This window comes from Lissotriton helveticus, chromosome 8 (assembly GCF_964261635.1).
Source record: "Lissotriton helveticus chromosome 8, aLisHel1.1, whole genome shotgun sequence".
Lineage (NCBI taxonomy): Eukaryota > Metazoa > Chordata > Amphibia > Caudata > Salamandridae > Lissotriton > Lissotriton helveticus.
The window spans coordinates 998,363,323-998,380,491 of record NC_136069.1 but is presented as its reverse complement, the minus strand read 5'-3'; the positions used below and the strand labels follow the sequence as shown (position 1 = coordinate 998,380,491).

Here is a 17,169-nt window from a genome sequence, read left to right as displayed (position 1 = left end):
CCAGATGGCCACTTTTGGCTGTGAAATCTGGGGTATGCAACTGTTGATCATGTTCAGGTGACTGAAAATACATTTATGGAAAATAAATTGACTGTGGGGCAGGGAATTCCTGCGGAATTAGGCATGTCAATTCAATTCATAAGTCTTTATTTCGATTTAGAAATCAGAAAAGACATTACAACAACTAGACATTTACAAATTTAAAAGTACCCATTAGCATATAACGAAGCAGGTTATCACAGTACCACATGTTACTAGGAACCACATCAATTGTTGACCATCCATCAAGTGATTAAAACAATAAATTAAGTACATATGATGAAATATTAAATATATCTGTTTTGAATCATAAATAAACAAATTCATTTCATTCTACAAATTCCTTTAAAAAAAAAGTCTTTTATTTCAGATTTTATTTGTATACTCCAGCTTTTACTCTGGTGTTTTGTTTGTTACAAGGATGACCTACATCTAAATAGGCTCATTATTCAAGACTGTCCCTAGACAATATGGCTGAGATCCTGTGGTTGCAATACATTAAGAAATTGTTTAATGAATTAGGGAATCCAGGTTTAGTTTCAGATCCTAGTGGCATAGTGAAAAATAATTTTGCTTGGGGCAGGCTTTTTCCCAGAGGGTGGCAGCCAAATGGGAGAATTCTGCTCTACTAAAGCAGTCTAAGCGCTAGTATGTCATGGTTAAATTCATCCGTGGGATTGAGCCTTACCTCCTCCTGGACATACCTGACCAGTGCCATCACCTCTTGACATATCTGAGGCTGGATATATTCCATCAACTCATGTTTCCGAAAGGGGTCTGGTTTATATAATCTAACCTGCCTTTTTGCAGCTGCGACAACACCTCCATAATTTCTTATTCCTGCAGCCATGCTTGTGATAACATTGTTTCTTATAATCCTTAATCCACACACTCTGGCTTATTCCTGACTGTTAGGTTTGTAATTACTTAATATGTCTTTTATCACCAATCCTCATGGTTTCCACCAGCACAGGGTGTCATTTCCGCCCACCCATGCGAATAATTATGATTTGGATGTGTCTACATCATTACTGTACTATTCCCTTTTGTATCACCCCCAGCCCTGAAGAGTCACGGGTGAATACCCGATTTGACGAAACACGTGTCGGCTGGTTTCATATTCCTCGGGTCTCCTTTGATAGGAGGACCATTTTTCACCTATAAAAACCAATATAAAGAACTATCCCCCAGATGCATCAACAACCCATTTTGCGATTCCTTAATAGCGAAAAATACCGATTCGCTATTAAGGAATAGCAAAATGGAATGCATCAAGAAATCACTAAAAAAATAGCGATTTCTTAGAATTCCTTAATTGCGACTCGCAAATTGCGAGTCGCAATTAAGGAATACCTCCCCATTCATTCCTATGGGCCTAGAGGCCCATAGGACTGAATGGGAAGACAATCTCAATTTGCGAATCGCAATTAGCGAATCGCAAATTGAGTTTGCGATTTCAAGGGTGCAGGGGTGTCCAAAGGACACCCTTTTGCACCCCTGAAATTGATCTGTGCACATATGTTGCGCACACACATGCCCTTAGGGCATGTGTGTGCGCAACATGAAACTTTGAAAAATGCACTTTAGTGCATTTTTCAAAGTTTTTGCAAATTACCATGAAGTTGTACTTCATGGTAATTTGCGTGCCCTATTAGCGAGTTCGCTATTTTTAAAACTTTCATGCATTGCATTTACGGAATCTCGATTTGCAAAGGGGCAGATTCTGAGAATCTGCCCCTTTGCTAGCGGATTTTTGTTTGATGCATCTAGCTGTATGTTTGGGCGATCTTATCTTTATTGACATAATGTGATTACCCTCACGAAAAGATTTCATGTGTGCTCTGGACCTTGTTTGTTTAAGTCAAAAGGGAGGGCTCTTCCCCACTCTTTTTCTGAGGTTTTGGGTTTCCTCGGACCAAGAACCACCATTTACTATTTTTGTCATTTCTCTTCTATCTCACCATTACTTGTTGTGCGCCAAAACATTTCTGAACACTTAAAACCCCTCGCAGAACACTAACACCTCCACTTGTGATACTATAAATAGACTACTCATTTGTCCGAAGTTTTCTTCTCTTCACCATAAATACCTAAGGCCCCTTTTCATTCCTGATAAATTTATACTGATCAGACCTGCATTCCTCTATCTCCAACTTTTAGCTACTCCCAAACTGTGTTTTTTGTTTCCCGTTTTTTTGTCTGTGTTCTCTACGTAAGTCACTAGTATTGTGGCCCCAGGTTTTAGTCTCAACAGGATAATAACAATAATCTCATGTATTTCCTCATCTGGTATCTGTCTGTTCTAAGTATTCCTGCCTGTGTTTTCTTTTTAATTTAAATTAACAGCGGATGTATTTTTGACTGATGTATGTTTATCCTGTCTAAATGCTGCTATTCTACGATATATATAACTTGTATGATTTTTATCAAAATCGAATAAAGTTTAATTGAATTGAAAACTAACAGAGTGAAAAATAATTAAAACCAGAAAGTTTTCAGAGTAGCCATATCTTTTAACACGTCACCAGAAACCCCAATTATTCCTCTTTCTCATAGTGTACATCTGTAACATCTGTGTATTTTCCCATCCCACCGTGCTCGATTGACCAAGTCAACCTTGAACACCCTTGTTCCTGATATGTGATGAATAGGAGACTTCTTCTGCATGCGTTCTGTTCTTGCCAAGATTTCTCTTCTGAGGCATCAGTATCTCTAATACACAATACTCCTTTCTCCAGCTATGAAATCACGAAAACACACCTGCAACACAACAGGCAGAGCAAGGAAAAATACATTTCATGTTCAGAATTAAAGTCCTAGTCAAGCTAGCTTTAGTTAAGAATTTTCAATGTGTACTTCGGATACGTAATTATATGTGCACGCATAATTTCAGAATAAATTAATTCATGATTACAAATGCAATTTGCTTTCAATAAATGCATTATATCTTGAAATACAAGTGTAAATGTGAAGATCTACAAATCTTCATGTTAAGCTTTACGTTAGAACACACATGCATATAGGGAATATGACTCATTACAACACGTACTAATACCACGTGTGCCATTACAATGTGGGTATTACTACGCGTTGCAATTACAACGACATGCCATTACATTGCATACTTTTACCATGCATATGCTTACCACGCATACCATTACAACGCAAAGGCATGCAAAGTAAAGCAATACTCATGCTAAAAGTATGCAATGTAAGTGACACTACCCTAAACTAAACCCTAATTTAGTACCCCTGCACAACCCTCCCTGACCCCAGTTCTCTTGCTACATTAAGACTACCCAGCACGACCCTAAGCCCAACACTACCCTGCACTACACACACAACACAGCACTACCCTAAACCCCAAAACACTACCACCAGCACAACCCTCCCCCTAACCCCAGTCCGGTCCCTACACTTAAGCACTGCCCTGCACAATTCCCCACACTACCATAAACCCTAAAAAAGTAACCCCCACCACAGGCCCAATCCCCCTTACCTCTCTCTCCATCGTGTTCCTCTCTCCTGGTTCCAGCTTCACGTCATGCATGGTGCACGTCGTGAGGAAACGGAAGAGCCTCAGTTTTCTCACAAAGATGTGGATAGCCATTACATTGCATGCGTTGTAAAAGCACATGCGATGTAATGGTATGTGTAGCAATGGCTACGCGTTGTGACATTGCATGCGTTGTAACGCATGCGATGTAATGACTTGCGGTGAAACAGCCAAGTTGTAATGGCTGTTCACTGCATATAGGCCTCTGGTTTCTACAGTGAATACACATCAGTATTACTTTTATGGTGCTCCAGTTTACATTAATGAAGTTAAGGTATACAGCATCAGGTACAAATATATATTGCTTCTGTGACGTGTAGGGGTGGGGCCTAAATTACGCTGCTCCACTTGCTTGCTTTCTATAGAACTTCAGATTAACTTTACACCTCCTCAAAACTCTATTGTATGATAAACCGTTCTTTGAAGGGGTCAATGTATCGATTGATTTATATTGCAGACTCCCAATGTATTGGTAACAGCTCTTTAATAAGTAATTTAATTATGAATGTGCACCTCATTTTTGCGGATTATTACTTTATTTCTTATAAAGCACAATATTTCATCATCATTAATGATATTCCTTATTCTTTATTTAATTCTTTCAAACAACATATATTCCTTGTATTACTTCCTGTGGCATAAAACTCCTGTTAAATTACTTGTCTCTATCAAGATATCTTTTTTTAGTTAATTGAATCCACATACATCCCTTGTGACTAAGATGTTGAAACATTTTGGCCTTGTTTTATTTTCAAGGCCTCCGCAGTTCATATGACAAGGACTGTTTTAATAGTTCCACTGTACAAGGTTGGTTGGCTTATAAATCATAGGTACTTAAGTAGGGACATAGGCGCATTCATTCACCCTGCTCACTGTCTCCTTACCAGGTTTCACGCTTCAAATTTTTGGGGTTTTAGGGGTTTTAGAGAGGCGCTTGTTTCATCACATTTATTAGGGGGTTACAATTTCATTATGACTTTAGTTACAAATATGATTGCGCCATTGAATCATCATGTCCTCCCAACACAATCTCGATAGTTGTGCCCCAATGCGCCAAAGTTCTGTAGCATTGCATGAGAGATGTGCCACATCCAGCCCAGCTCTGGCACACACAAATGATCACACCAACCGTGGAGTCTGCAATACAAGTCTTTATTCTTTAGCATCAAACCGTTAACTGAATGCACTATGTCATGAACACCCAGATACCTCCCAACTGATTATGTAACTTTGTAAGGGGTCTGGCAAGGACCACAAGGGCCCCACTGCACATGATCACACAACATTACATCTGCCTCATTTGATAAATAAAAAGTACAGACAACATATATACATTAGAGTTCCTTAATGAGCTTTTGAGGTGAGGCAGATGCTTGAAATGTAACATATCTCTCTTAATGGACTTTCCGGGACACTGAGCGGTCACCATATGTTCTTTGCTTGTCACAACTCTAAATGGATCAGCATCAAATGAACATCAGTCTTGGGTTTCCATCTTTGTTTGACTAGGACTTGTTCTTCTTTGAAAACGTGGCCCTAGCTCATCTGCACTTATCTGCATAGGGCTTCATCTTGCTTTGGTAAGAAGTGTCCATGACACGAATCTCACCTATTATTATCTATTACTCGGCTCATGGTTTAGTGTAGTACCGTTGTCCAGTGGCTCTCCCAAACAGCAAGGTGGCAGAGCTATCTCCTGTTGTAGAATGTGGAGTTCACCGATAGGCACAAAGGGCTGGGCATAAAGCAGACCTGAGGTTGATTTCTTCGAGCGCAGTGTGGTGAACCACTTTCTTCATGGTGCTCATAAATCACTCAGCAGTGCCATTTGCCTGTTGCCAGAAAGGTATTCTTAACATTCAAGCTACATAGAACGTCTTTAAATATTCTATTATTGAAGGGTGTACTGGTGTCAGGTTTAAGAATGGAGGGAACATCCCACACTGTGAAAATATCATCCAGCCTCTCGATGACTTTTCATGAGTGGTCGATGATGAATCTTCCACTAAGGGAAAATGTGAGTACTCATCAAAAACTACCATAAAATGATGGCCATTTTTTAAAGTTTAAAAAAAATCGACTTCTTTTTTCTCCCACGCTTGTTTAGGAAGGTCAGACATATTTAGTGTATGCTGTGTTGTCTTGGGAGATAAACAGGTATATAGGTGGCATGCTTTCAGAATCATTCATCAAGACGAGGAAATTATACTGGGTCTCTGAGGGCTCTCTTGGTGGCTACAATGCCACAATGTCCTTTGTGTGCCAGTTATATGACTTGTTTCCTCAAGCTCTCAGATATTCAAACCTCTTAGAATAATACCTTCTTGAGTGACAGAAAGTTCTTCCTGCACATTTTTGAATTATGATATTCAACTCCTTCTGTGTGAGATGTCTCTGTGTGTGTTGGTAGCTGCACCGATCTGCTCAATGGATAGACGTGCAACGGTCCTGTACCATATTGTGGAATTTATATACTCCTTAGCCGCTTTTAGATGGTGCACTGTGATGCTGTAAAAGCACTTGTGACAAATAATCTGCAGGGTTTTGATCCTTGCCCAGCTTATGTGTAATAGTGCAATACTCTTGCAATAGCAATACCCACCTCTCGATGTGAAGGGGCCTCTTGGCTTTCGGATTTCTGAAAATGGTGAGCAATGCTGGGTGGTCAGTGACAAGGGTGAAATGCTATCCATACATAAACACATGAAAATGTTCACAAGCCCATACTACAACCACGCTCTCTTTTTCTGGCTGTGAATAGGCAGGTTCAGTCTGAGATAGACACCTGCTAGAATAAGCCACAATGTGTATCTGAGCATTTGGAGGTCCATTGTGTTTAGTAAAGATCGCTCCCAACCCCACCAATCTTCCGTCTGCTATGATCTCAGTATGTAGCTTTGGATCAAAATAAGTAATTGCATGTTTGAGTTTCTTGAAACTTCGGTCACAATCAGAGGACCACTGGAAGGGAATATTCTTCTTTGTCAACTCCCTTAATGGGGCACTTACTGTGCAAAGTCACAAATGTACCTGGAGCAATAGCTGGCCATGCCTAAGAAGGATCGCAGCTTGGTTACATCTTGCAGGGGACAAACGGATGACAATGCTTTTACTTTCTCAGGGTCAGGAGTCATTCCCCCTTCAGACAAAATATGCCTGAAGAGTTTGAGTTTGGTTTTGTGTAAATTACACTTTTGCATTCAAAGTGAGACCTGGATCAGATAGCAGATGGCATAATTGTGTAAGAGCTTTGTCATGTGTGGCCCCAAACACTAGTATATCATCACTGCATTTAAAAGCATGTGTGATAGGTTGAATTACTCAGTGAATGACAACTTGAAAGATTTCTGCAGCTGACGACACACCAAAGCTGAATCTTTTGTATCTGAACAAACCAACATGAGTTGAAAAAGTATTAATGTACCTAGAGTTCTCTTCCAGCTCAAGTTGATGGTATCCTTTGTTGAAATCAAGACAGAAGAAACTTTGACACCGTTCAGCTGTGTAATCATGTGCGCTATGTGTGGACCTGGATGTCTTTATCTCTCGATGCTTTGTTGACCTGGCGGATATCAACTCAACAAAAATGTACCTCCACTGTCCCTTTTTGGCATTACCACTATGGGTGAAACCCATGGTGTTGGACCAGTAGAGTGCTTGATGATGTCATGCTTTAATAATATTTCTAGTTCTTTCTCAACTGCCTCCTGTAAATGAAAAGCAATGGTGGCACTGAGCATCAGGACGAATATCCCCATTAATGTTAAGTTGCACCTTTATTGTGTTTAATTTCCCTTGTCCATGAAACAACAATGAACATTGGCTTACTAATTTAGAATGTACAGTGAGGTTGCAGTTGATGGATGTCAATCCCATGTCAGCAGCAGAGGTGAAACTGGGTAAACATGCACTCAATGATGTACCTTTGGAGGACATGAATTGGCGTTTGTACTATCATTTTCTTATGTCTCATCGTCGCTGCAAATGACATTTGACTTTGCAATGACGCAGAAGCAGCCCATGTGTATGCCATTATTTTTATGGCATTAGGTGTGGTATGGGAGACAGTTCATTGTATTTGTTTTCTGGAATTCTATTGATCAATGAACCACTGTCTATACCACAAACTATTTAGCATGACCTTGGGGCACTGGCCAAATGATTTTGGCCACTTCACATGGTGATCTCTCTTTGACTTGTTTTCTTCTTTGCAAGCAGGCAATCCTACATGTCCACGTCATTCTGCGGTCAACATCACACTTGCACATCCATCTTCTTCACTGTTGATCAAAAATGAGGCTGAAGAGCCTTTGGAAGATGAATTTGGTGACAATCGACTTCATTTAGTCTCTACTTGCCTCAATTTATATTGCCGTTTGACCTTGAGGGTATGGCTAGAATGCTTCTGGAACTTTCTGGCATCCATTTTCTCTTCTCATTATGACACACTTAGTGTCTCTTTTGCTTTGCAGACCATTATGAAATGGTTTTCTTTCCCACAGCCTTTGTATATCTGTCAAATGGCTGGACATTTACCTTTGTGTGGAAAAGAGAATCCACATCAGAAACACAATTTAATTTTCTTTGGAGACATTGTTTTCTGGGAATCCACTTTGTGTTGTTGCTTACTTTTCATTATCAACGCTGATTCATTCTAGGCTGTTCCACCTTCCAAATCAACAGCCTGTTGATCTGCAAGTTCTTCAGCTCTCACATTCATGAGTACCTTTTCTAGACTGATTGTCTCTCTCAGCATGCATCGTTTGAACAAATGGATCCATCGATGACTCTGACACGCATGGCTTTTTCATCATTGAATTCACTGAATTTGCAGTGCTTGATGGGGGTATCAAGTTTTTCAACAGACTCCTCCATCATTTCACCAGCTTTCTGTCTTGCCTGGTTGAAAATGTACCTTTTATAGTAGACATTGGGCATTGGATTGAACTTGGCTTCCAATGTTTCTTTGATTTGATGGCACAATACTTCATCAGTTTGTGATTTTTTCTTTATCACTTTTTTCATTCCATTACCTGCAATGTTCTTTAAGTATTTGATGATCTTTTTGTCATCTACTTCTTCGAGAGAATCTATTAAGTCATCAAACATTTCGATCGATGCAGTCCATCTGGCTCCAATATTCTGCTTATTGCCGGTGTCGAATGGCCATGGTGGTTTCAGGAATGCAGCTGTGCAGTACTTTGCACTTCTTTCAGCAGCCATTGAAAACGTTTACGATTCCGAAGTATTGGATGACGCTTGCTAATTTGCAAAAGACCACGGCTCACCCAAGCTTGGTTGTCACACCCGAATCAAGGTCATGTGGCACTTCCATCACTTGTGCTGGTAAGTATGTTTGAGCTCTCTGTACCTGGTTGTCACTGGCTTTAGCATTTCTTCTTTATTTAGACAATGGCTCTGTACTATGCTGTGGCACAGTAACTGTTCTTTCGGCCTTACCAGTAGGCTTCTAGCATTCTTTTTAGCTGTGCTCCTCTGTAGTGCCTTCACCTTCTTTGAGGGCCTTGTACAGGCTATAGTGGCACTTTGACTCCACATACCCCAACCTTAGCCTGCTTATTGGGGAGCATGTGGCACACACAAGCAGTTTGCTGGACCTCAGCAAACTCTTAGGGAGAGCAGACTTGTTTCTTCGCGGCCCGAATCCCCTACTCATCACCAGTCGTTGCATCCACCCCAGCTCCAGAGCACACACATGACCATGTAACACACAGAGCTCTGCAAGACATGTCTTTATTCTTCAGCATGCAACTGTTAACTGAATGTACTACCTCATAAACTTTATTGACCACACCCAAACACACCAAGATGCCTCTCGACTGCTTACATAACTTTGTAAGGGGTCCAACAAGCATCACAAGAGTCCCACTGCACATGATCACACAACACTACAGGATGGAAAGTAGGGAAATAATGAGAGGAAAGGAGAAACCTAAATAGGAGAAGATGAGAAAGAAGCAGGCGGTATAGCTATCTTTCCCACATCACTGGATGGAGATTCGTGGGCAGCTGACCTTAGACAGCTGGTTAGGAGGAAGCAGGATTTTGAAGGATGAAGGAGGATGGTGATTGCAGAAGAAGGAAGAATGGAACGGTGGTAGACAAAGGTGTGAATCAGGTGTGGCGAACACAAGCTAAATTTGGTCTTGGCACAGAGTTTGCATTTATGTGATAGGAATATTCTTGAAAGCAGCGGTCAAATCAGGAGTATCATTGGAGGATTTTTAATAATAAAGATATCTAAACAGTTCTTTATTTCAACGTTCAAAATAATTATAAGTGTTTGTTGGGGTGAACTGTAAGAGAGTATAGGACGTATTTTGATTAGGAGAACAAGATAATTTAAGTTCAAATAGTATAAGAAATGTCTTCCTAATGTAGGCTTTGGTACTGTAATATTGTTAGGCAATATGTTTATGTTTTTTACTTCATGGCCGCAATTATGTATTGTCTGACAGGCATGCTATTTTTTCATGCCCATTAAATTTTGATTAAGCGGCGTGTGCCTTTATTACCTTGACTGGCAATTGTCCTCTTCTAACACTTTGTTTGTAATGTACTTGCTTTATACAAATTATGGGTTTCAGGGACCTTATGGCTGAATGTTGTTATCGATACCAAAAGTAAAATTAATTCTCAAATATCACCACAGTTTTTTGTCGCTCAAATAAGTTTACTGATTTATTCAGAAGGGTTTTGTTTGCTCTAAAGCAAATTATGAGCGCTCAAGCACTTCACAGATGTATTCAGGATGCCTTTTACCATACTGAATACGTTTTCTTAATGAAGCAAATTGACAGGCGCCGGGAGCATTTCTGAGATTCTCTTGCACACATTAAAATTACAACCATTTGCTCAAGGGCATCTTCAAGATCCCCCCAAGCATCTCCGTATATGCTCTGTTAAAGGTCATTGTGAACCTATAATAATATGGCTGGGATGAATACGAAATGCTACAGGTACATCTTAATCTGCTAAAGAGTGTACACATGTCTGTGAATTGAGTATTTAATGTCTAAATCGCCATTTTAGCATTTTGGGTATTTATTTTTGAAAGTCCTGAAATGGCTGGCTGCTGCAGGATTTGTAATACCTTCTATATCTTTTTAATAGGAGCTTGCGGTTTAGTGGTTGCATCCCATAAGCCACATAGGTGACAGTGCTGTAATCACATTGCCTAGCTGTAGGATAAGTATTGGTATCCCACATCAACAGAGGGGCAGAATGGTCATTGGGGACTACGAGGGCATCATTACGCATGGCAAGCATTTGTGACTAGCCAGATGAAAGACCATGGTGCTAGGGAAATGCCTGTGCATGGGATGATGCATCTATTGGCTTCTGAAGTGAGAGACTAAAGCAAGAATTTAGGATTCCTAACACCATTTGTGGGTTTCTCTTTAATACTGCTGGGATTAGACAAGACATCAGGACATTAATGTGCTGGAGAAATGTCCCTAGGATGTCCTTAGACCATAGGTGGATGGGCACTATGAGGGATCTGGCCTCTCCACTGCATTTACCTGGACAGTTGTGGGCAAGGCTCCTAGGATGCAAGCATGGCATGAGGAGCTGAGAAGAGATCATGTAAGTGGTAATTACTACTAAGAATTATCAGTTGAGAGGGTGGGCAGGTTACCTTGCTCCACCTAAAACTGAATGGTGCCCCAGTTTAGAGGTGGGAGCTTAATGGTATTCAGTTTTGGGCAATCTACAACAACTTGCTTTTCTGTCCTTTTCTGAAACTCATGTAGTTTAGTTATGGCCTTATTCATGGTGGTGCTCCCATTCCGCAAAACACTAAGGGTCACATTTTGATGGAGGGTGGACCACCACTGACAGGTCATCGGTGGTGGTCCTCCTGACATCCAGGCCATCCGTCCAACCATCGGATTATACTCCTATCCCTACAATGATGGCAGTGCCTGTGTAGGGATTAGGATGTCCCTTTCCGACCGCCATTTCATGGCCATCCCATTGACATGAAAAGGCAGTTGAAACTGACTTAGGGGGTCTGAAGCAGGACTCCATCCCCGATGAGCCACCGCAAAGTGGCTTGGGGGTACATGTAGTGCCCCCCACACATCAATGCACCGTGTGTCAGGCAGCACATGGTGCCTGGCACACGGTGCATGGATGTACACAAAGGGCCTTTTTCTACTGTGGCCCATTTCCTGGACCCCAGCAGAGTACAGTAGAAAAAGGCATTTTACAACCACCAGTCCTAGCCTAATAGGGCAGACAGGACCAGCAACTCATTGTCGTACAATCTCCTTCCCGAAACTATGGCAGTCTGACCAACTGTCATCGTAATAAGGCCCTAAGTGAGTCCCAAAGTCTTTTTAACCCAGGGCCTGAATTAGCCCATGGTAGTTCAAACCTCTGACTGCTGGATCCTGGAGAAAACACTTTCTTCAAGCTAGGTAGAGCAAGGCATCACATTTAGATTTTGCTTCCATGGCAGCATGGCATTTTCCCAGTGGAAGTGCTATGTGACTACAGAAGGTCTCTGTCCAGAACTCCAATGCCTGATTGGCAGAGGTAAAGGGTTTTAGATGGGGATATATATGTGTGTGTATGTGTGTGTGTGTGTGTGGTTGTGTGTGCACTCTCATTGCTGCCCAAAAGACAAATAAAGCACAACACATGCTGAAAGCAATGGCTATTGTAAAATTTGGCATAAAATAATACCAGAGAGTGCACCTTCAGACCTACGAGCTACCAGTTGGCCTGTACCAAGATGCACTAGTGCTGATGGATAACTTTGAAGTGGATAATAACAGTGCTGAAAATCTATTTAAGGTATTGCTGAAGTCTGCACACAATATACTTTCTATTTTATGTATGTTGGGAACTCCAGTTGGAAACTCTAGTGAAACTTTATTCTGCGGGCCAGAGCCGTAACACTACAGTCATAGACTATTTGTGCTACCGAAACAGTCTACACCCAGAGAGCTGAGTACACATTTTATGTACCTAAAAGTTGTGCATGGATTGAACGTACGACCTAATAGGGGATGCGTCCATCCAGTATGTTTCAAGTGAGTACTTTGAAACATAACCATTCTCTGTTCTGTATGTTGAACAGTCTGCTCTTCAGAAGAAGCACTCTCAGGATCAGGGTATGTAGAAAGATTCATAGCTTCCTTTATGAAGCAGGGCTGTTCGACTAGCACCTCCAGATAGAGGGAAGGATGAGTATATCATATAGGCGAAGAGCTGAGCACAAAGTGAGCTGTTGCGCTAAAACAGCACTTGCTTTTTCGCTGAAATGCTGGGTCTGAAGAGAGAAGACTAATCAATCTTCAGGCGTTTGACATGGGTGCCAATAAAGTGAAAATTCTTCACTGAACGTCTGCACGGAAAGTATGCAAAGAATAACATACAGCACTGGTCCTGCAGCTATGTTAGAATGGGATGCACGTCGTTACAACGCATGCTTTTACAACACATGCCTTTACGATGCAACTTTTACAACGCAAGTCGTTACGACTTGCATGGGGGGGCGGTGGATAGTGAATAGTTTAATTTACTATTCCCACTCCAGTCCCCGTGGATAGTAGGGAAGGTGTTGGATAGTAAATTAAAACTAGTCCCTATCCTAGAGCGCCCCCCAGCGCAAGTCGTTGTAATGACTTGTGTTGTAATGGTTGCGTCGTAAAGGTACTGCATTGTAAAAGTTGCATTGTAAATGCTGTTCCCCGTTATAATGATCTTTGATTATTATCAATCAGGTGTGAGGTCAAATCTGCCCAAAATATGAAACTCTACAACACCAGTGAGCCGTTCCAAAACTATTGAATCAACCTGTAACAAATATAACTGTGGAGAATAGTTAGCCAGCGCACTGTATTATATCAAAAGCCAATGCCACTTAAATATTAATATGTTCCTTAAGGGGATCTTTTGCTTAATTAAATGTGATCAATTAATTCAGATTCTGGATTGCCAAACATAGTGTCAAACAAGCAGTGATACAAAAAGCATCCTCTAAGGGGAAGGGTCAATGCCAAACCCCACCTTGGGTAATAATGCAGCTTTATAGTGTGGTGAGCCTCAATGGTGACTCTGCTGGGGTTTTTAATGTAGTAAAATTGGGGTGGAGAGCCAAGCGGTAGCCCCAGGTTGGAATGCTTCATCTTTAAGAGGAACTAACACATTTTCAGGTCGATCTATCCCCTGTGATAAGACAAGGAATTTAGAGAGGTTGGCCTCTACCTTTCTTTCTGGACCCTGCTGACGTGCAACGTGATCTGTTACGAAAGCGGTCCCATCCAATGTCGAGCCTGAACTATGGTGATCTCCCACAGTTTGTGACCCAAACAGAGACATTGGTAAGCCTCAAAAGCCCCTAGCAGAGCAAAGATGCAACAGATGTTTTTAAATGATTTGTATGTGTATTCATGACTATCTGGTAAGGATAACCTGCCATCATAAATTATCATCATTTTCTGGTCCTATGTTTCTCTGCAATAGACAAATAACCTCGCAACGACTTTAGCATGTAATTAAAATGTCAGATACACTCAGAGTAGCAGCCTAACATTTTGCTTTTGTTTTTCCTCCAGGGCATGGGCTGTACGGCACATTTGAAATGCTGTCATCTTGGAGAAAGACCAGAGAAGATCAGCATGTGAAAGAAAGAGCTGCAGACGTGTATGCCAACTCCATGATCTCATACTCTCTGACAACAGCCCTTTACCTGGTGACATTTGGTATAGGAGCGAGCCCATTTACCAACATAGAAGCAGTGAGGATTTTCTGCCACAACACATGCATTGCAATTGTCTTCAACTACCTCTACATTCTCTCCTTTTATGGTTCAATCCTGGTATTTACTGGTTACATAGAAAACAACTACCAGCATAGCATATTCTGCAGAAAGGTGCCAAAACCTGAGGTATTGCAACAGAAGCCTGCATGGTACCGAGTACTTATGACAGCAAAGTTTAGTGACGACACCGCGGACTCAGAAGAAACTAATTCTTACGAAAGTCATCTTTTAGTTTGTTTCCTTAAACACTACTACTGTGACTGGATCACGAACACATATGTCAAGCCTTTTGTAGTGCTGTTTTATCTAGTTTATATTTCCTTTGCCTTAATGGGCTACCTGCAGGTCAATGAAGGATCTGACCTCAGTAACCTTGTTGCAACTGAGACACGAACCATAACCTACACGGCTGCTCAACAAAAATATTTCAGTAACTATAGCCCAGTCATCGGCTTTTATATCTATGAATCAATCGAGTATTGGAACACTAGTGTTCAGGAAGACGTGCTTGAATACACCAAAGGGTTTGTTCGGATATCATGGTTTGAGAGCTACTTGAATTACCTTAGAAAACTTAACATGTCCACGGGGTTGCCCAAAAAGAACTTCACGGACACACTGCGATTCGCGTTCTTGAAAACGCCACAGTACGCCCACTTTTCAGAGGACATCATCATTCCCAAAAAATACATCAACGAGCCAGAAGTTGTGGCCTCTAGAATGTTCCTGGTAGCCAAGACAATGGAAACCAATCGAGAAGAGCTGTATGACTTGTTAGAAACCTTGAGGAAGCTATCTCTTACGTCCAAGGTGAAATTCATTGTTTTTAACCCATCGTTTGTGTACATGGATCGATACGCCTCTTCGGTTGGTGCCCCCTTGCAGAACGCCTGCATCAGTGCTTTATTTCTCTCATTCTTCTCCGCATTCCTAGTGGCAAACTCTCTCATCAATTTCTGGATTACCTTAACTGTAGTCTCAGTTGAATTTGGAGTGATAGGGTTTATGACGCTGTGGAACGTGGAACTGGACTGCATCTCAGTGTTGTGTTTAATTTATGGAATTAACTACACAGTGGACAACTGTGCACCACTAATATCAACTTTTATTCTTGGAAAAGATTTCACGCGAACTAAATGGGTAAAAAATGCCCTAGAAGTGCATGGGGTAGCCATTTTACAGAGCTACCTCTGTTATACTGTTGGTCTGATTCCTCTTGCAGCTGTGCCTTCAAATCTGACCCATACACTGTTCAGGTGCTTGTTTTTAATAGCATTTGTCACCTTCTTTCACTGCTTTGCCATTCTACCTGTGATACTAACTTTTGTGCCACCTTCAAAGAAAAAGAGGAAAGAGAAGACGAACCCTGAAAATCGAGAAGAAATTGAGTGTGTGGAAATGGTGGACATGGACAGTACTCGAGTGGTTGACCAAATTACGACCGTGTGACAATTTTTTCTGTTTGTCGCTTTTTTGTTTTCACCTTAGGTCTTACGGAGGATACGTTTTAACGAGGCATCTCCTTTTGGGGGATTAAAACAAAAAGCAGGTATAGTTTATCCAATACATAGGTTAGGGGAGAAATATCACAACATGACTGATTCTCTAAGAAGGAAAGGGTACTGAAAATAAAGATGTAGGTTGTTGCCTGCTTCAAGCAAGCTTTAGATTTAAAAGAAAAAAATAGTAAATTGCTTAGTCTGAATTGCAGCTACAGAGGATTTTTCGGGTTACTGAGCCAAGCAGCTGAAAGGTCAACTGCAAGGACGAAGCAGAGCTATCCTTTGATCAGATATAAGGGTTTATGAAGAGCAATAACTCAAGTAAATAAGCTAACTTTTTCTTTTTACATCAATAGAGCCACGTTTTACGTTTTTTAATGGAAAATGCTTATACAACTGCAAAGTCTCTCGTTGCGAATTCCCCGTTAATATCGATAGGGTCGGTTAACAATGTGCCTGGCCTCATCAGAATGATTCGTTAGCACTATGCGTTATTTCACCTGGAGATATCAACTTCTGAAATGCCAGATATAAACTTCCCAAATTCGGCACGGTAGGTCAGATTTCCACGTTAATTGCCAAAATCTTATCATTCACATTATTTCAATACCCCCAATCCCCACCTCACGCTCGAAATTGCTGACAATCCCAGTAATGGTAATAACAAGGACCATATTGTCATCTCTCTGCGCCTGCGTTTTTGCGCTGGTCTACAGTTCAAAAATATAACTCGGAATTTATCTGAGTTCATGCATGAGCCTCAGACAGAACAAGTCAGGGACAAGTCGGTAACAGGAAGAGGCAAACTCTGCTCACTGCCTCCAACTTGTTCTGTTTAAAATGCATGCATTAGTTCTAAAAATTCTAAGGTATATATTTGAACTTCACGCCAGAGACAGACTAAAGCATGGATAAAGCAGGCAATTGCCCAGGGCCCCCATCTTCCGAGGTGCCGAATTAAAGTGTACTTTGGGGCATATTATCAAGTAAGGGCGTTAAATTATCGCCGCTTTTATCGGCAGGAAACTGCCGATAAAGCGGCGATATTGGGTTTTATAATATGCTCTATGAATTTCAATCGAAGCCCATGTTAGATGTCTTCCCATCTAACATGGGCTTCGATTGGAATTCATAGAGCACATTATCAAGCCCATTATCGCCGCTTTATCTGCAGTTTCCTGCCGATAAAAGCGGCGATAATGTAACGCCCTTACTTGATAATATGCCCCCTTGTCTCTAGCTCTCTTCTATGTATTTTCGAATCTTAACCTTAAACT

General features: G+C 41.1%; 1 protein-coding gene across 1 annotated transcript in view; it reads left to right on the top strand.

The window, feature by feature from the left end:
• The window catches only part of PTCHD1 (patched domain containing 1), a 691,546-nt gene extending 675,707 nt beyond the window's left edge, over positions 1–15,839 (top strand). Inside the window, exon 3 of the mRNA XM_078657843.1 lies at positions 14,185–15,839. Coding sequence (XP_078513969.1) covers positions 14,185–15,839 — 1,655 coding nt within the window. The remainder of the gene's footprint in view (positions 1–14,184) is intronic.
• The last annotated feature ends 1,330 nt before the right edge of the window (positions 15,840–17,169 follow it).